This window comes from Anser anser, assembly GCF_964211835.1.
Source record: "Anser anser genome assembly, chromosome: 17".
Classification (NCBI taxonomy): Eukaryota; Metazoa; Chordata; class Aves; order Anseriformes; family Anatidae; genus Anser; species Anser anser.
In genome coordinates this window covers 12052402-12073262 of record NC_139738.1, presented here as the reverse complement: position 1 = coordinate 12073262, position 20861 = coordinate 12052402, and the positions used below count along the sequence as shown (strand labels likewise).

At 53.2% G+C, this 20861-nt stretch overlaps 2 protein-coding genes across 2 annotated transcripts in view; one reads left to right on the top strand and one right to left on the bottom strand.

The window, feature by feature from the left end:
- LOC310883017 (protein Wnt-4) overlaps nucleotides 1–20742 on the top strand; it is a 44087-nt gene extending 23345 nt beyond the window's left edge. The window contains exon 5 of the mRNA XM_083802637.1: nucleotides 1–20742. This exon is cut by the window's left edge and continues 9081 nt beyond it. The gene's annotated coding sequence lies outside the window, so the exon portion shown is untranslated.
- LOC310883018 (cell division control protein 42 homolog) overlaps nucleotides 19454–20861 on the bottom strand; it is a 26224-nt gene continuing 24816 nt past the window's right edge. The window contains exon 6 of the mRNA XM_083802638.1: nucleotides 19454–20861. Within this exon, the coding sequence (XP_083658764.1) occupies nucleotides 20772–20861 (90 nt within the window). The 3' untranslated portion in view covers nucleotides 19454–20771.

The window sequence follows — 20861 nt, the reverse complement described above, 5'->3', positions numbered from 1 at the left end:
CTCACTCAGGAACCCTGATAAGAGCGGACAGCCATGTAATGGGAGGGGATCCTCGATACCAGGAGAGCTGTGAGAGCTGCCATCTAAAGGCTCTAGCAGGTGATGAAGGTGGAAGCTACAACACACCACGTGGGGGAGTAGGGATCCGGACCAAGATGTGGCTGAAGAGGCAAAAGGAAACAAGAAAATTCTGGAGCTGGGGTGCCCGTCCAGGCAGAAGGTTTAGGGCAGAGGCAGCGGTGGCAGTTCTGTGACTTACCCAAGCCCTCGATGAGTTTCTCAGCCAGCATGAGCTAGAAACCTCTGGGCAGACAGCCCAGGAAAAGCTGAGCTCTGGACTAGCAAGGACAATGCCTGAAGAGCAGATGAAGCAGAGGTTGTAAGAGCCAGTTAAGAGTGAGGGCGGTGGGAAAAATTTACCTGAAATTTTTGTGTGCCGGGGTTTTGAGAGCAGCCCTTTGGAGGTGCTCACCTCGCTGCCCAGGCGCCCCGCTCCCCTCGCAAAGCAGTTTCTGGCCGCATTGCCTGCATCTTCCCAGCCCATGTGTGTCCCCATGGAGATCCCTCAGCTCCATGGAGGTGAGAGTAGAAGTAGATGCTCGTTGGGGTAGGTGGAGAGCGGCTGTTTTGCTGCTGCTGGCAAGCACTTGGCACGTTGGAGATTCGGGGGAGCCCAGTTCTGCCAGGTGCCAAGCACCCTCAACCCAGCAAGCTGAAGGAGAAAGAGAAGGACCTTGGTGCTCGGCCAGAGATGGCACTGGGCATTTCATGGTCATCTGAGCACAACAGCCATTTCTAGGGGTGTTCTCAGGTACAGGAACAGGCTCTGCTGATGTTTTTCTAGCCCAACTCAACTTGGGAGTGCCTGTTTTGCACCCTGACATAGCAGGGCCCTGAGATTAATTCTGAAAGTGCAACAAAAATCCCCTCCAATAAACAAATTCACAATGATCCTAACAATGCCAACCTCTTTGGTTTTCCTTTGTAGCAACCAATGACGAAGCCACCTCGAGCCGTTTTTCCCCATCCTATTTCTGTCTCTATCTCCCATTTCCTTCTATCCAATATTACCTTCCAAATTCCAGCTCTGATCCTCAGATAATTCAAACATATTGCATTGCTTTAAGAACTGTTATTTTATCCCTTTCACCTGCCACTTTTCTTTTAGATAAACACTCGTAACTCCCAACATATCACTTTAACTCTTTGACTGTCACTGGAAATGGAACCAGAAGACTTTCACAAGGGAAACTCTTTCCTCCCCTCTTCTTCTGTGCTTCATGCATTAAGCCAAGAGAAATCTCACCTGCTTGAGCATTGCCTTCATATCATTTTATTTAAGCTCTGTCTAATAATTTCACCAACTTCTAGGGTTATTGTAACTGTTCAGGCTAGACGTGTGGTGTAAAGCTGTCTTAATCACAGCATCTTGTTGAGGGTTACTTATTTCTGTAATGCTTCCTGCCCCAACTATCACCTCTCAGGACTGGCCTTCAGCACCCAAAGACCTAATCTGCCCACAGGATCCCAGATTACGATGCAGGCATACATCTCACCCATTTTCCATCCAAATGCAGTGGGCAAGGACAGCACCAAGATCAGGAACTGAGCAAAATGATCCCAAATGAGGAGCATCTGGTGCTCCTTTCATATCTCTGCCAGAATGCAAAGTCCAACCCTGTCCTCGTTGTCAGATCTGAGCTCAAAGCTGCTCTAGCATCACCCATTGCACATCAGCAGTGTCCAGGCGAACCAGAAACAACCTGTGGTGGAGTTGGGGAGCAACGAAAACATGGCACAGAGGGAAAAAGTTGCAAGCTAGAAATCCCTTTCCCCCCTACAAACAAAAATCAGGAGCACTTCACTCACCATTTTCACATCTCTCACTCAGGGATCCCTGCTCTGCTCCTTGGACATAGCCGTGCCCGCCCTGCTCAGGACCCAGATCCACCTCCTGCAATCACAGGATCAGCCAAATCACCGTCCTTCAGAACAGCTGATCCCGTCTTCCCAGCCTGAACCACCTAAAAAACTGTTCTTTCCCCAGATTTGCCTCCTTCAGGACACTAGACCAAAGGGATTTGGGGTCAGTTTGCTAAGGTAGGGCTTTTGCAGGGAAATCAGCCACCTTGCACAGTCTCTGCAAGGGCCCAGAACTGACAATACCCATTCAGGTGTGCTGCAAGGAGACCAGCAGTGAACATCACCCTCTCTATCCCACAATAACCAGACCAACACTGAGTGAGTCCTGCTGAAAATCCCACTTTGGCCAACTGCTCCTCCCTGCTGGGAGCACCACGATGTCCCAGAGGATGATGAAGATGAAGAGACCCTGGGCATGTGTGTGGGTAGCGGGCAGGCACCCACAGTGCTAGGCAATGCCAGCTGCTGCAGGGCACAGCATCTGTCCAGCTGCCACCACCAGCAGCCTGGTCCTCCGCCTCCCCTAACAGCACCAACATGACCTGTCTGGTACCATCCCAGTCCCGAGGGAATGTGTCATGTAGGGGGCAGGCGAGGCGGTGCAGAAAGAAGCTGCTCAGAGTACAGCTTTGTCACTCCCGCACGAAGGCATCTCCTGCTATTTACCAGAGGATGCAGCACTTTCTGGCACCATTCTTCAGGGCCATCTTCACCATCAGACATTGTTTTGGGGAAGAATGGCCACAACACAAGGCTCTTGGGAGGTCTCACACTAACAGAGACTCCTGGCCTCACCGTGGGCCTCCACACCGCAACCCCTTCCCAGTGAAAGCCCAAACGCAGGCCCCAGAAGCCACCCATGGGACCCAAGTACTGCCATGAGGAGCAGCCAGTCGGAAACACCCCATGGCCTGGGGGCACCCCACAGCCCGGGAGCACCACACAGCCCTCCAAAAGCTGTCTCCCTCGCCAGGTGCCTCAGGAGGCTGCCAGGAGGTGGCCAAGCTAACAGGGCCGCTCTGCACTGAGATCCACCCACCTCACCCGGGGTCACAGCCGATCCGTGTCGCAACGTCGCTCTGAGTCATCCACTTCCTCACAGTCACTGAAATGGCCTCAAAGTTTGCACAGATGGTGCTTAATCCGAGTTTGGACAATGGACGTTTGGGCTGCAAATGACAATTTCTAACCAAAAGCAGGGGGAGGGAGGGGAGGCAGGGCAGGAGAGGCCACAGGCCAGCAGAGGATGGAGGTCAGCAGAGCAGTGAGCCAGGCAATGCTCAGCACCCAGCAGGGATGCAGGAGCTAGAGAGGCTCAGAGCAAGTCAATGCTAAATTCCAGTGGGATGAGGACCAAGATTTAACGTCCTGCAGGGGCCTATGCCTGCCTGGGGCTTTCTGTCCTTGACCTCCCCATGCACAGCACCCGACGGGGTGGTTGCTGTAGGTCAACAGCATGGCCCTGGCTGCAAGAGAGACAGTGGGGTGGTTGGTGGCCCCTTCCCAGACCACGTTCCGAAGGCCAGGACAGCACATGGCAGCTCCTCTTCCCACCGTACGTCCCATCCTGCTCTGGGAAAGCACAGGTCTTCATCAGCCCCCTTCCATCCCAAGCACAGAGAGCTGATGTTACAGGGAGCAGCAGTGTTTGTCTTCCATGACTGGCCATGATGCAGAACAATTCTCTGTCCAGCCAAAGGGCAGTACTCAGCACCCTACAATATGCACCCAGGGCTCCTGTGCTGGCATGGCTGGAGGTCTCTGAAATGCTCTGTACAACGCATGGGGACAGTGCCTTCAAGGCCCTTCCTCTCCTGGCCATGCTCAGCTGGACTCACATGGAGGATGGGAATCAGACCCTTTAACACCACTACCCCAGGCCCGAAGCCTTTGCAGGACTGGGTACCATGAGGTGGCAGGCACAGGGGCAGGGCAGTCCAGCATGGGTGAGCAGAAACCCTCCTGCAGGGCAAAACCCTTCTCTCCCACCGCTCATCCTTCCCAGCCCCTAGCACCACGAGTCGGAGCTCCGGGGGTTTACAGGCCAGCGTGAGAGCAAACCTGGGATGGGGCAGGGAGAGCCAACAGGGCTCAGCATGAGGACTGGGGGCAGGCAGTGGGGAAAGCCTTGCAGCAGGAGGAGCAGCAAATCCTGGGGTCAGTGGGCTACTGGGTTAATGGACCCAACAGACAGATGCCCATGGAGGGGGACGCAGGGCAGGTGCTAGCATCCTGTTACTGCTTTCCTGCCTCTCCCCTGCCAAATCCCCCTCTCTCTAGCCCAAAAGAGATGGCATAGGGCAGGAAGGGGGGGGGGGGGGGGGGGGGGGGGGAGGGTGTTGCTCCTTCTCCACGAAAATTACATCAGTCCCGGGGCTTCTGAGCAGCTGAGGTATGGCTGAGAAGCCTCCGCTCCCTGCAGGTTACGTGGAGCTGACACAGCCAGGAGGCGCCGAGGTCTCAGAGCAGAGCAGAATGGGGCCAGCCCCCCCCTCCCCCCCAGCTGTGCTTGCTGTCCCCATCGCGTGTTCACATCCATTCGACAGAGCCCTGCACTTCAGGAGCAATTAGCAGCAGAGTTGAACTAATTCCCCGCATGGCGGGTCCAACACAAACAGCGCGCGCTGGCCTGCGCCCCACACCTCCGCGCACATTCACCTCTGTGTTTCAGAGGGCCAGGGCACCCCTGCCAAGAGCAACACAAATAACCCGCCGCTTCTCCAGGTTAAGAGGCAGCCCTGGAGGCCTGGAGTTTGGTGGCCAGGCCGCGCGCAGGCTCCGCAGCCAGCAGAAAGACAGCCTCTGTTAGCAGTCCGGGTCACGGCGGAGGCAGGCAACAAGGGCTTGAGTATTCGGGGCCTGTCCCCGAGGCCAGGCATGAAGGAGGCAGCAGCGAGGGAGTCCCCTCATCGTGGCCCCCACGGAGCAGTGCTTTGGGTGCCGCTGGGGCGGAGGGGAGAAGGCACTTGCAAACAGCACCTGCAGGGTGTTTGTCCGTCCCGCGCAGGCACAGCCAAGGCTCCAGCAGCTGAAATAACAAGCAGGGGGGAACGCTGCCGGGCCCCCCTGCCTCAGCGTTGGTCCCTGCTGCCAGGCTTAGGCACTGCTGGGTTGTAGGCTGGGGAACCATCGTGGTGAACCAAGGCTCACTCAATCCTACCTGGAGTCACGGACGCTCCTGGGTCTGGTGACAGGCCCCAGCAGGGTTTTGGGACTCGCCCAAGAGCTCCTGCTCCCGTTTGAACTTCGCGGTGCTGCAGCACAAGCGGGGCTGCCAGCTCCTTCTGAGGCGCGTTGCGATTTTTCAGTGCAAAAAGTTCAGAGTTGAGACTGCCCCCTCTGTGCCCTGTGGAGCTCACGCTGGCACCACCGCAGTTTAGACGTCCCTGACCCTGTTTTATAGTGTCCCCCTGCACCAAGGTATGACAGCCCCGGAGGTGCATCTAAACCCAGCCCAGAGCCACGTACTCCTGAGATGCCTCATGGCAAATCTGTCCTCAGCAGCTGCTGCAAACAGCAGGATCAGGGAAAGGGGGCTCTCGTCCTGCAGCACGGCCGCTCACAGACAACACTTGCCCACATGTGCCAGAGATATAGGGCCATGGCAGGGCAGGAGACTGCCTTCAGGGCAAGATGTACTCTGGCTCCTAGGAGAGAACGCAGGACATGTCCTGTGACAATAAAGGGACCCAGGGAGTCGAGAAGACAAACTCACTGATGGCTGAAGATTGGAGTGGAGATGGCATCAAATCCTGCCCCTAGCACCACAGCCCGCTTGGGGCCAGCTCTGACTGGAGCCCCCTGACACTGGGAGCACGCTACCAGCTCACATCGCACCGAGCAGGTCGGGGCCGCCTGCCCTGCGCAGTGAGAGGGCAGCAGCCCAGCACCCACCTGAGCCGGTGCACAAGGAGAGGAGCCAAGAGCAGCTGCAGGACAGCACCTCACAGGGTCACAGCAGTGCTGAGCATCAGGTCTCACCTGGGATCACTGTATGCTGGGCATCCTACCTGGCCTCAGAAAGGCTGCAACCCTGGTGCAGCAGCTGCTCGCTGCTCCTATAGCTTGGGCCATAGCTCTCCCACCCAGCACCCAGGCCAGCACATAGGCAGGACTGTGCTGGGGGCACCCACTACAAGAGAGATGAGAGTTGCTTCACCAAGCATCAGCCTAGCAGTAGGCCCAAATCCCCATCTCACATGTGTGGCCAGGGACAAACGTCTGCCTTCAAATGCTCTCAGGCAGGCAGAGGGTTGCTTGCCCATCCTGCCCGTACTTCCCCAACAGCCCCTTGGCATAGCAGAGGGGGATCCACACCTACCCTGCAGAAACTGGGCTCACGCAGCCTGTCCAGACAAGGGGACAGGCATCTCCAAGTGCCACGGGCACAGATGAGCCTTCGGCCTCAGGATGCATAGTCCTCTGCAAGCAGAGCTGTGCCTGGTCCCTGTCGGGACGCACAGCCAGAGACCTTGGCAGAGCAATGCCTGGTTCCAGACTCACTCTCACAAATGCTGCAAAACCAAGCCATGTGTCTCTACAAAAGCCCCCAGCTGCTGCACCATGCAGGTGATAAAGAGGTCCTGGGGTCAAGCTATTAAGCCTCCTATCTGATAAAACCCTTAAGCTGTTCTGTGATCTTGGGCAGGCATCCCTACGGGGGAGCCTGGTGGGGAGGGAGAGGGACTCGCAGCGAACGATGCTGCACACTGAGGAGCTCCAGTGCTGCCAAACGATGCCAAGGAGCCAAGGGCTGGTGAAGCTGCAGAAGACGGAGAGCCTGGGGGGCTGCCAGTGGGCTGGGAAGGCCTGGGGCACAAAGCAGCCCCTCTTCTGTCTGTGCCCAGCCCTTGGCTACTTGCCACCATGCCTGCAGCTTTCAGGCCCTACTTCTTCTCGGAAAGCATTTGCAAAGTCAGAGGACATGAGGAGGCAAGGGCAGAGGCTTGCAGATGAGGTGGATGGACACACGTTTTGGCCTCAATGGGCCACATCTGGCAGGACCAGGCTGTACTTGAGTACTTACCCCAGGGAACAGGGCTGGACCCAGTGCTTAGTGTCTCCTCAGGAAGGGGAGCCACGTGTTTTCCACTTCTCCAGCACATCCAGTGGCTGGGGTTCAGCTGTTGCTACATCCCCAGGGTCTCATCTTCAGCAGAATGGGCAAGAGGAGAAAATAGGAAGCCATAAAGTATGAAACTTGCTCTGAGACTCGCTGTACAGACACCACACCAGCGCTGGCTCATTTCAGAAGTGTCATGGAGGCAGGAGAACCCCTAGGACATCTGCCCACCTGATCTGCACCCTACCTTCCAAGCCTCACACAAAGCTTTCATGGAAAAGGGAAAAGACAGGGCTCCTTATTGGAGGAACAAACCTCCAAAAGCCACAAGCAGAGCTGGCCCCACAAGCTCCAGGCTGGCCAGGTCTGACCCGGTGTGCATCACCACACGTGGTGCAGACTTCCACCAATTCATTCTCCTCCCTAAAGGCATGGGACAAGCAAGGAAGGAGCCAGAAACGTGGCTTCACTCAGATGCCTGCACTGAGCAAGGCTGGGGTAAGTCCCCAGCTCTCGGGTAGCACTCTGACCCCTGCCAGGCTTACCTGAGCCTCCAACAAGCCTGGGTGCCGCAGGACTCTGGCCACCCCTGAGCACTACCACATCTGCAATACACCTCCACACGTGCCTCCTTCTGCAGAGAGCTGGGACAGGCGGTGGTGACTGTCACCTCCGGCCACAGCAAGAGGTCATTCAAAGCAATTTCAAGGCTGCCCTTACCTTGACTCTCCGCAGGACAGAGATGGACAGCGCTCCATGACACCAGGTCTGTTAGACAAGAACTGTTGTTCTCACACCCAAATTGCCACTGGTCACGAGACGGGAGAGGGGCCAGAGATCTGCGATGGTTCATTGTCTGGGTGGGCTGGTTAACAACAGCGTGACACATTAACCCATGCCAGAACCACAGCAGAATGAAATCAGAAGGGAGCAGAATATGGACCAAGAGACACTTGAGACGAGTGAGATTAAAGCAGGAATCAAAGCCCAGGGGCTCTTCTGCAGACCCCAAGCCTGCTTCAGGCAGCAGGGCAGGTACCCTGCTGCAGAGGTCTGAGGAAGGACCTGGGCAGAAAGCGGATCCCCACAGCACCACTCCAAAGCTTTCCTGCATTCACAGCCAGGCTAATCTTCAAAGCAAGCACATCAGTGCTGGCACACAAGCACTGGATTTGTTGCCCCGCGCTGTGGACACATCCAGTGGTCCAGATCCTTCCCCACTGCCCCCCGCAGGGTGAGGCAAGCATTAGCCTCAGCCAGAGCTGGGACTCTCTGCAGCACCACAGCCAGCACCAGACAGGCAGCCCCAGAGCAAACCATCCTCCAGACAGGGGTTGGGAGCAGGATGGGCTTGATCAAGGCACAGGATCAAAGCTCACAAGTCCATGAGCCCCCGTGAGCAACAGAGTCCCGTTTTTAAAAGCAATACAGCTTTATACGCACAGCAGCTGAGCTCTAGCCAGACACTAAAGCCACATTTTCGAAGATACTGCAGTTCTTCAAGACAGATTCAAGTCCAGAGGGATTTTCAGAGGCAGCTCTTTGGGCACCTAAGCATCTGCATCCATCAAGATCTTAAATTACTTTGGCATTTTGCAGAAGTCTCATGCTGTGCTGCAGAAGCAGCGACATTCCCAGGTTCCCTGGACAAGTGCTGCCCAGGAACAGTCATTTGGAGCTGGTTGCGGCTCTTCCACATCACGCAGGACACATCAGCCTGGCACATTCAAGCTTCCTCACTCTCAGGAGAAGGAAGATGCTCCCGCTGTTTTGCTGAACCCTCAGAAGTCCCAGCTCGCAGGCCTGAGCAGCATCTTCTCTTTGCGCAGGATCATGAAAAGGTCCAGGAACCAAAGCTGGAAGAGGGATCAGTCTGGTGGCAGTGCCCTTGCTGGGACAAGTCTGTCCCATCTACCTCCAAAATTTCATTTACCGAAGAGGCTGAACCACTGCAGGCTCACCGGGGGAAGCAGCAAAGCAGAGACAAGGGCAGAGCAGCACTGAACACATCAGAGGCTTGCTGCAAGGAAGGAGGTGGGGAGGTGCATGGGCAGCATCACAGCAGGAATAAGGGGCACCTGAGAGGGACTCAGCACCTTCTGCCTGCCCTCCTGTCCCCAGTGCAGGAACTACCCCACGGGGACACAGCCCCGGGGCAAGCAGGCACTAGGGAAGCAGGCAGATGAGCCCTTCCAGCAGCTGGGGAAATGCAGGGAGACCCAGGTGGCTCAGCACAGCACATCGGGGCAAGCAAACTCCTGCTCAACCCCCCTCACTTCTCTCCTCTTCCTCCTGATCCTCTCTAAACCAGGGCCAGGTTCAATGGGAGGAAGCCAAAAGCAACAGAGCCGAGGCTGCTCCCTGAGCCCGGCAGCAGCGGGCGCCCAGCTGGACACTGCTAATTCAGGCGCTCTCTGTTGATGGCGGAGCCCCGGCGTAGTTGTAAACAGCTCAGCAGTTTGTACACTCCCCAGTATCGATGTTATACAAAGGAGTTGGAAATGTAAATGATTGCGCTAGACCTACAGCCGGTGGCTGCTGGTGCACAGACGGCCCCCGGCAAAAAAAAAAAAAAAAAAAAAAAAAACCTCCAGCCCGCTTCTTGGCACTGTGAAGCGGGCCTGACTGCAGCCAGGACCAGGGAGCAAACCTTTTACATGTTTGCCATCTAGCGGGCTTGGGAAAGCCTGCACAGAGGCGCTGCCCTGGGGTACAAAGCCCCAGCGGACACAGGATTGGCACCAAGTCTCTGTGATTTAGCAAAGGCAGGCCAGCTTGGTCACTGCTCATCCCACTGATGCTCTGCAATGAAGCGAGGCAAGGGGGTCAGACCCAGACCCTGCAGAGCATCCTGCTGCTGCAATTCCAGCTCCTGAGATAACATCGTGGGGCAAGGCAACCTCCATCAGGGCAGGGGCTGTACCTACGTGCTGGGAGCCTGCAAATCCAGCGCAGGACAGTTGAGGCGGACACATCTCAGGAAAGCAAGGATGCCACCTGCATGGCATCTGCTTTGTCTGTTTGCAGAAGGGACCGCATACGATTTTTGGGAATATTTTCTTTTTCTTTTCTTTTTTTTTTTTTTTTAAATCAGCCATTTCAAGGGAAAGGAGCTTCACATTTCCAGGATGTTCCCAGCCAGCTTGGCTGCTGGCTCAATTAAAGATCATTCGGGCTGTGTATACCTAATGAAGGCTGCAGCCCCAGAGCCCACTCGAATGTCTTTAGGATCGTAAAGAAAAGGGGACATAAAAAGGGAAGAAAGAAAAACACACTCTACTATGTAATGGCACTAACAAGTAAACTGTTCTAATTTTTACCCAAGTAATAATTCCGAAGGAAGAAAAACAAAGTTTGTTCAGCTGTAGTTAAGGTTGAGCAAACACAACACTAATCGCTTTTGCTTCACCTCTTGGAAAAGGCTCTAGAAGAGTGTTAGAGCCTTAAAAGAAAAAAAACAGTACCAACTCTGAGCCATTCGGAAAGCTCTGAGGAGCTGGTGCTGTTTCACCCCCCCCTCCCCCCCCCCCGGAGGGTGCTTTAAAAGCCTGTGTCCTGGGGCAGGCAGCCAGCCCAGCTCTCCCCCACCTGCTCGGGAGGTTGCAGCGAGGTCTGCCCAGCCCCACCAGCACATTCGCAGCCTCCAAAAGGTTTCAACCCGTCCGTACACCACCCCACGGGAAGGGCAGGGCAGCAAAAGCTTCGTGACCATGGCAGGTGCCTTGGTAAGGCACAACCGCTGGCAGATCCCACGGCGCCCCAGGCATCTGCAGGGCACCCTGAGCACAGGGGATCTGCTGCCCAGCTGTGTCCCACTGCCCGCATCGCTGCTGGCATCCCTCGCCCCGCACCGCTCCCTACGGAGGGCGCCTGCAGGTCCTGCTCCAGGGAACAAGGACCTAAGAGGCAGCTCAAAAAGACTACGGGCAGAACCAGGGCATGGGGGAGGACATAAGAAAGCTAGTGAGTGGGGGCAGACAGAAATTACGGAGGACACAAGACAGGTGGAAGGAAGGGGAACCTTTAGGTACAAGAGCAGAGGAACAGGGTCAGAGGATATGGGGAAGGCAAAGAGGGAACTAAGACATGGGGAAGGAAAGGCAGAGGGGAAGTAGCAGGAACCTCCAAATGCCTCCTCCAGCCTCCCAGGGACGATTTGTGACAGTGCGGGGATTGCCTGGGATTTATCGGAGCAGCGGCAGCCTCTTCGGGAACACCGGGCTGGCCCCAACCTGCTCCCTTCCGCTCACTCGCCAGCCCCGGCAGGCCCTGCTCACCCCGGAGGCCAGGCTCGCACCGCCTCCCTCAGACCTCGCTGCCTCTGGTCCCTTCCAGCCTCACTCACAGCCCCAGGGACAGCGCCGCAGCCACCCTGCGTTCAACAAACAGGAGGAGAACAGAGAGCCTCTGTCCCAGGCACTGGATCGGGTCCCAGGAAAAGCTGCCATAAGCACAGAGGCAGGGACAGCATCGCGGCTGATGCTGCGGTGAGGTTGGTGGCAGGGGCCCCGATGACCCCTGGGCCGAGCAGCAGTGACAAACTCCAGATTGCGTCTTGCAGCCGACTGTCCCCACGCGTCCCCCCGCTGTGAAGGAGGTGACAAATTACCGTCTTTGTTATTTGAGCGCATACCAAATCAGGGGGATCGGCATTTGTCAGATGAGGGAAGAAAAATATATTGTGCAAAACATTACAAGGTTTATTTTAACAGAGCTTTAAAAATCAGTCAGTGCCAGGTTCATAAGCACCTCTTGGGACAGTTGGCCCTGGTTTGCTATAAGAGACTTATTTTTCTTTCCTTTTTTTTTTTTTTTTTTTAAATCTTCTCCCCTCTTTTTTCTATAACTCAAACAAAAAAGCCTGCTGCCTCCAGTGCATCAGCAACGATGCCAGCCCCACGGGAGGACAAGTGCTGTGCTAAGCAACACCAGCTTTACCCCAGCCTTAGGAAGAGACACAAGCCCCTGCAGCACACTGAGCTACCTCAGCTAAATTCGGGGGGATCACCTCGGAGAGTGGCACGAACCAGCTCTCCCTCTTGTGAGGGAGCCTCCACAATTCCAGTGATCGAAGGGAAACGCTGCAGTAAGCCTGAATAACGGGCAGGACGTCTGCATGCCACCACAAGATGAGGCTGTTTCTCTTACAGGAACACCACCTGAAGGGCCACATCCTGAACGAGTCCCCGCAGAGGTGCCGAGGCATCGCGGCACGCACCTCTCGCTTCAGGTCACCTTTGGCTCTGGAGATGAATCGTGCTTTACCACCAGTCCCAGCTCCTCCAGCAACCGCGTTCCTGCAAAAGTCCTGCTAATGCCTATCACAGCAGAGGCGGTTTAGCTTTACCATCCTCAGAAGATGTTTTTTGCCCTCAAAAACACTTCCAGTGCTCCCCAGCCCCGTAAAAACCATGCCTACGGCAAGCGATCCCTGCCTGGCTTAACCCCAGAGCCCTGCTCCTGATGCAGAGAAAGGCAGCGTTACAGAAATGGCTTTCTTCTTATGCTTCAGAGCCAGATCTTCAGCTGCTAGGAATCTGCAATTACTCTGAGTTACACCGAATGGAGGGAACAGAGGCTCCAGAGGACAAAGCAGATGATCTGCCTGCACCCTGCCATCCGGTGTGAGACACTGCCACCATGCAGGATGGAGGTTTCCAGAGCTGCACGCCCCCCCCTCCCAAAGGACGTGGGACGAGGGCAGTGACCACACAACTGTACCTGCCCACCAGCCCTTCTGCCTCTTCCTGCACCTGCGTTTTGGGAAGCCCCCTGGCTCTTCCTCCGCAGCCACACTGCTCAGGCACAGCCAGCACAGGACTGCAAAGAACTTCTATTCTCCCCTCTTTCCCCATGTGTGCTTTGGTGAGCATCACCACCCCAAAGTAAGAGCTGCTGATACCCTCCAATAGGTTGAACATTGGCATCTCGGTGTCCTGGACCTATACAGAAACACTTACCCAGGAAAGGAGCCAGTTTTGATCAACCAGTTTCAACAGCTATTTCAGCAGCAACATTTGGGATTCCTTCACTGCTGGGACATCCGCAGGGCGCCTCCAGAGGTCCCACGTTTTTATACAGCTCATCCCCTCTAACTACTGCTGGGGAAATACCACCCCACCAGGCAATGGGTGGGAATATCTGGGGTCAGCCCGGCAGGAGTACGCTAAACAAACCTGCACAACGTTAGTCCAACTCTGACCAGCCACCAGCAGAAGTATAGATGGGGACAGTACACTCACTGTACACTTAGGGGCTTATAGGCTTTCTGCTTGCATGTTTACAGCTACAGCTCTTTTACAAAACTGCTTCTCCAGCCTGAGAAACGCCGCACGTGGATGCACAGAAGGATCAAGCAGATGAACGCACACCTCACACGTGCAGGTGGTTAACCCCATGCTGTGCTAACACAACCCGTAGCAGTATCTTCATTTTCTCAAAACCAAGGAAAAGCTAGAAACGCAAAAGTAATAAGAGGAAGTATTTTCACAGAAGCATAAATCCTAAAGTCAGGAACTTGAGATGTAAAATTGAAGCAGGTATTTACACTGCTTATATAGCCTATCCCAGCACAAATACTGCTGGCAAGAGCATCATTAAAGATGACAGTAAATCTGCACTACACAGCTCAAGCCCATCTCTTATCAGAGCCCAGGAGGAAGTGTTTTAAGGCCTCCGACCTGCACCTGCCCATTTCTGTATCCCTACACCTCGCCCTGAAACACCCAGCCAGTCACCCCCGACGCAGGGCACCAAACTCTGGGGCTCTTCCAGATGATTCATTCAGCTCTCATCCAGCTTTGCGAGCTGCCAACACGACCCAGGCAGCCCTGCCGGCTGTCCCAAAGGCCCCGAGGGCTGCTGGAGTCAAGCCCCCAGTGTCCCACGCCGCTGCGAGCACTGCTCACCTCCAGAAGCCCGCCGGGTGCAGGGAGCGCTGGTCCCACATCCTGCAGCAGCCCTCGCGGGAGGCTGACGTCAGTAAAACGGGCTGATTTTTCATTTCAGCCATCCAGTCTGAAACCACCAGAGGGCAGCTTGAAACGGAACCATTCAAGGGCTGCCCACAAGAAATACTTCGTTTCTGAGCACCCAAAGCTGCTTGCCCAGGTACGGCACATTAGGTTAAACGCAGCCCACCACACACTGCCTGCCTTCAGGTGCAGTGAGCTGAGCGTTAACAGCTCAGGGAAGGCCCCTACCTGGCTGCAAAGCAGTTCTAGGGACCTCTAGGTCTTTTTGGTCCTTAGCAGCGATGCTCCCTATCAAAGCTTACCTTGACAATCCAGGCCAAAGAAAACCTTGGGGAAAGGAAAATACTTCACTAGCTTCCAGGGACCACTGGATAAGGGGTGATCCGACAAACACGCTGCCTTTGTTACTGGCAACCTCCAACAAAGCTGAGAAGCAGGCAGAGGGCACCCGCATCAGGCCGGACCTAAAAACACACAAATCTATACCCAAGAGTTACCAGTATCAGACAGAAGTCCTGCTGCAGCATGGGGAGTTTCATTTCACCTGCAACCATCCAGATGTCCTCTGTCTGGGCTAAGGGCTTCCCCCCACACCAGGCTATTTATCCAGGTCCGGGCAGATGCCAAATGTTCTTCTTGATTTCACCTCACTACAGCGAGCAGGAGCTGGCCTGTTAGCATCAGCTTGCCAAGGAAGAAAAGGGAGGAGGTCCTGGGCTCGCTGGTGTGTTTATGGCAGGGCAGCAGGATCTCTCGCTAAGATAACCTGGCTGTTGAGCTTGAGCCTGTGCCCTGTTACCAGTTTCTTGCACAATCCTGGACATGTCATTTAGGGCAGGAGTTCACAGAGTTGTTGGTTGGAGCTCCTGTGATCAGGCTTCTCCCCAGGCGGGGTTTCAGGAACTGATTCAGCTCACGAAAAGGACAGCTCACAACGGGAACTAAGGGAACAAAGCCAGCAGAAATACACCACCAGGAAAAAAGCCCTGCTCCTTTTGCCAGCCAAAAGAGATTTATTCTTAGTCTAACCATTTATGATTCTTTTTTACAGTTTCGGAAGCAGTACTTTCCTCTTACGTGCTTGATCCTCTCCATGAAACGTTAAGTCCCTAACAAGAAGGTGCCCAGGCACTCAAGCAGTGACTTGCAGGCTTCAGATGGACCAGGGGAGGAAGAGGAGCAACAGGAAGGAATGTTTCTTGGAGGAAGACAAATGTAGGTGGCAGGGGGAAACAAAGCAGTGCACCTCCCCAGCACAGGACCCCAGAAGGACCCCAGGTAAAATAGCCATGCAGGAAGAGAAGCTAGTGAGCATGAGTTAAGGCGACAGGAAGGCTGGGTCGGGGCAGTGCTGACAACAACGCTCTCAGTCCCACTCAGTCTGTTTTGAAAAGGAGGCAGCTGCTACCAGCTGCAAAGCAAGGCCTAGATGGTGGCCAAGTAGCAGAGGACATTGCCGTCTCTTGGGAACGTGCCAAAACCATCAGTCTGTTTTTAGCTGCGTCTACAGCAGCAAATGGCAGAGACAACAGGAACACGTTCGCCAAGTGAAACCATACCCAGCAGTAACCGCGCGTTTTTCGGGTGGCCTTCAAACTCGCTCTAGCCAGGTCCCCCAGACACAAACCCAGTTAGCTGCTGGAGCACAATATCCAGTTCAAACATGCTAGAGACATGGGCTTGCTTGCTCTCGCCCATTTCCCCGTGGGGCCCCAGGAAGTTGTGCACACCGAGGAAGCAGTGGTGATGCTGAGCAGCTGCACAAGGGCAGGGAGAGGCTCGATGCGAGGCTGCTTGCAGGACAGCACAGGAGGGGACACTTCCCTCCTGTCCTCCCAGCCCAGGGGCTGCCATGTTTGCAGCGTAACCCTAATACAACTCCAGCTAGCGCGCTCTGGGATGTGAACTAGAACGCATGGCTTACGGACAGCTTGGAGACTGGCTTCGAAAGCACACTGACCCGACTTAACTGGCAGAGGTGGCTGCACCTCATCACATCTCCCCCCGGGAGCCTGCTAAGGAAGGAATTGCAGACAGACACAATTCAAGCGGAGTGCAAACAAGGAAGACAGCCATCCCAGGTCAGATGAGGCAGCACACTGCTCGGAAAGCATTTCAGACAACAGGTAGCGTTTGCTAAGCGGTGCACTGCCATTTGACCCATGCCATAAAACATGCTCCAAAGGCGCTGGTAAAGATGCAGTTGCACCTCAGGGGTCTTATCAAGCGTGCTCATCTTTCCTTGCACAATGCGCTTAAGTGTAAGGCACACCACTGACAGCAAGAATGAGCACATTACTAGGAAGGAAAGGGAGGACAGGATTAAAGAGTGACTGAACAGATTAACACCTTCCTGGGAAAGCTGCAGAACTCTGTCTCCCTATCCAGCTCCCAGAGGCTTAAGAAAACAGGACCCCAGCTGCAAATAGAGCAGCAAACCCCACAGCAAACGTGCCCTTAACTATGAAACAGCTTCCTAAAACCGCTGGACTTGACAGAGCAAACATAGTAGCCCCTGGGCCAGGAGGACAGGAGGGAAGTGTCCCCTCCTGTGCTGTCCTGTGAACAGCTTCACATCGAGCCTCTCCCTGCCCTGCTCAGCAGCACCACTGCTTCCACAGCGTGCACAGCTTCCTGTGGACCCACAGGGAAACGGGCAAGGGACAGAGAGAGGGCTCCTCACTTCCGTAACGTTCCTGATGGTTCCGTAATGTTCCTGATGGCACATCACGGGGATGCTGGCAGGAGAAGAAACAGCCATCAGTGCGACACGATCTTAGCATCAGTTTGAGTTATAGCACCCAGAGGCGATGCCTGCACCAAGAGCTACAGAAACAGCAGGGCTAGGTAAATCAGCTTATACGTGGTAGGGAATTTCCACACATTAACTGAATCAGCAAAAGGGACAGAGCACAAGGGTGTGCCAAAATCATCTCCCTGTCATCACCCCTGGATTCCAACCTCTTGTTTTGGATTTCTGATGCAAGCATGTCCCTTAAAAGAAAGGCAGGACTTATACTAAGTACTTGCCTATTAGTTGATAGTCTTCAACTTCCATATTTCAACTCTGACAACAACACAGTGGGAAACCAAACTGATTCATGCCATTTGTCACCACGGCACACACATTTACATGATACAGCCGAACTGGTCAGACCGTGTGTTCGCTCCCACCTCCTCCCTACGCCTCCACTCTGGCTCTCCTCTTACCTCCTGCCTTGCAGTGGTTTTGGCACCAGCCTGACCACAAAAATAAGCAGTAGAGTCCACTAGTTCAGCAGGAAGAGTATCCTGCAAGGTGTTTTTCCGTGCAATTAGTGAATGTAATCATCTCCTAGTACAGCCAAACAGAGCTCGTGCAAAGGACTGTGTGGGCAGGCAGCTGAGGCAGGGACGGTCACTGCTCCAGAGACACCAAGCAGCTGCTCAGGATACAAAAAGCCACTTGCTTGAAGCAACCAACAGACACAAGAGCTCCACTCACAACCTGCTTTTAAGCAAACTGATTTAACATTAGGAACTCAAGGATTCACATGGGAGCCTAGCTGAAAAAACAGAACTCACTAACCTGTATTTTTGTGCAGGAGGAAGCAGAACAGCTCCATGGCTGACCAACAGGTCTCAGTAGGAGAGCGCTGGGCATCCCAGCCACTGGAACTGAGCCATTAAAACAAGAACCTGCTCTGGGGTTTCCATACAGCCTTCAGTCCTTTGAGAAGTTTTAATACGATTCTCAGATGCCTTCCCATCAGACTTTTGGCCCTTTACAAGAGCCACTGCTAACAGAGGGAGCGCTTGGTTCAAAAGCCAGCTCAGACCACGTACTACTCGCACTAGTAGTTAGCTACTGCGGGTACCTCGAGTCTTCCCAGGCAAGAAAGCTGACAGCACGGGGCTGTGGGTGCAGCTTGGGATAGGCAAGGACTCTGCTATAAAAGCAGTAACACGAGGCAATTGCAGCTCAGGCCACGCACTAGCTTGCCACACCAGTATCAATGGAAGCGCCTACGTCTTCCCCACTGCATCTAAGACCTTTGCTTTCAAATCCTCTAGCCAAAAATGGCAAACCCAAAAGGGGATAAGAGAGGTTTCTCCACCGCCACCACTTTTACCAAACCCAGCGACACAGAGCACACCTCCCAGCCCCGGCTTGGGAAGGACCTCACCGCTGAGCTGAACAGAAAGGACGTGGTGTGAAAGTGCCCCCAAGCTAAACTGTTTGAGCTTGTTCAGCCAATTCTAGCACCTTGTCCTCTCTCAGGACTGGTACAGCTATATACAAACATAAGCTATCAGCCAAACCTCCACAAAGCTAATGCAACACTGAGAGGAAGGAAGCAGCAGCGCTCTCTGGAGAGGTTTTTCCCATCATCTAGTGCCTTAAGGATTCCCCCCAGAGACAAGTTTAGCCACTTGGCACCCAAATGACAAGCACAGCCTGTTTGGTTAGCCAAAATGACCTGGAGGAAAGGACTGGCACAGGTCTCTGCCAGAAAATACATGCAGGAAGATCAGCTATAGGCAACTCCTGCTGAAGGATGTATCATTGAAGGATGTATCCACGACCAAAAAAGCTTGGCAGGGTAAACCTGCTACTTGAAAGCAAAAGTCCTAAAGGATTCTCCTTGCATTTCAGAGGGAATTTCCTGCCTGATTTCATGCAGGCAATCCTTTGGCCACTGGTCTGGCTGCCGACTTTAGACATTAATTCGGTTTAGCAACTGGAGGAGCCCATCCAGGCCTGCTGTAAGCAGAGCACACAGAGCAGTACCTTCAGCTGCGAGCCAGAGAGCTACAGCCAAGTCTCCCCACAGAAGACAGCAACTAAAAACTAAGCTGCAAAGCTGAACAGCAGCACTAATTGCTAAAATGTGAAATGCTCATGTTTTACGCTGAGCTTTTGGATTACAGTACCCAAAAGTCAGCTTCTTAAAATACAAGTTACCTTTAATGAAGCTCTTCGGAGTATGTTTTTAGGAATTAATGCATGTTATACATTAACAGTGCGAGACCTCCTTCCTTCGCAGAATATACCAAACGGTGCAGTAAGTCTGTGCACTTTTAGATAGGAGGTAAGTATCACATTGTTTGCTCCTTTCTGGATTTTTGCTATCTGCCCATGAATGGCAAGCAACAGGAAACTTCAGAGACCACCTTCCAGACAGAAGAGGTGCAAGAGCCCAGTAACTCCCCAGAGCCTACTTTTACAATGTGGAATCAAGCGCAACAAGTGCTCCCTTATTAAAGGACCACTGTGCCCCACCCACCCTTCAGATTTGGGTATGACAGCAGTGTCTGCCACAGATCCCATCCATCTTAACAGAACTGAGGCCAGCAGCACACAGGAAGGAAGGTGTGAACTGAGAGCGTTAGGTATTAAGGAAAGCCCAGGCTAACTTGTAAGGACCAGAGAGGGGCTCACGAAGGACAAAAGCCATGTATTTACAAGCCCCTCATGCTCAAAGACAAAGGAAATAACTACCCTCAGGCAGGCTCGTGAAGATATTTTATGTTTAATACATCTGAAAAGAATGCATATACAAAGAACTTAGACATGAAAAAGCAATGGTTCAATACTAATGAGTTGACAAGAAATTGGAGTTTGGGAAGGTGGAGAAGATTCCCTAAGAAAAAAAATGCAAGCCAAAATGTGTTTTTTGGTAAAATCCTTAATAACACTGCAGTCTACATAAAGATCCTGCACACAATCCTTATAGGACTGTAGCCCATCTTGCAGGTTAAATGTTGCTTACAAACAAAATGCAGAAAAAGGGGATTCCCTTAACTGGTCCCTACATGGTGCCACACTAAACACTAGAAAACCCTCCAAGAGCCCTCCTTGCAGTTCCTTCCTACTGACACAGGTCTGTATTTCCACCCCTCCTTGAAGGATGCTGGCCCACCCAGCACAAGATGCACCACCAAGACCAGCTCCAAAACTCGTTTTAATGCACACTGGGTCCTTTCAATGTCTGAACAGCGGTGTATACGCTGGTCATTTTAAGCATTTCTCAAATAATTAAGGACTGGCAGAAGATGGACTTGTTAAAAGCCAACTGAGTTAGTGTGGCATATTTAAAAACGTGCTGTTATTTCTTCATCTTGTGACAAAAAGTTTACGAAGAGACTGGCAAGCTAATTTCAAGTCTGATGGTGCATCCAGAGAAAAGGATTCTTCTGTTCCTAAGACTTTATAACTTAGAGGACAGGGTAGAAATTTACGACCTGCACAGTAGAAAGCCAGGAGGAGAGATACAAGGCAAATTCAGAGGAGATGCAGGTGCATTTTCTGCACTCCTCCTTAGATAAGCACCAGCTTGGGACATCTTACTTTCCTGTATTTGTCTGTAGTACGAAAGTCTGCTGACACACAGGCTGCTGGCTGACTGCAGAACAGCCCTAGGAGTTCTTGAAACCAGAACCAGGTCTTGCCAGACTGATATAAGGGACAAGGCTTCAATAAAACAGCCTAGAATTAGTCTGTTACAGAAAAAAGTCATCACAAGCATGGCTGGATTTTAAACAAAAAAATTAGAAACAAGTAAACAAAATAAAAAACTAGTATTGATCAGTGTTTTCCGATACTACATAATTACTCAAAATTAACTAGTTTAACTGAATTGAGGGGACACTGGGGAATAAACACTAACATTCTCATCTCACACAGGGATCGTGTGGGGGAGATGGGAGTGCAGGGCATTTGTCATTATTGCAAAAACAAATTTTAAAATTTGTATCTTTAGTTTGATTTAAACATTGCTTTTAGTATGACATCAAACACCAGCTTTGCAGAAGGGGCTGTGGAGGGACGTTCATAGCAGCACACACCTGCGAGTCTTCTTCGGCTCCGGAGGCTCCAGGGCAGCCAATATCGCCTCATCAAATACATTCTTTAGGCCTTT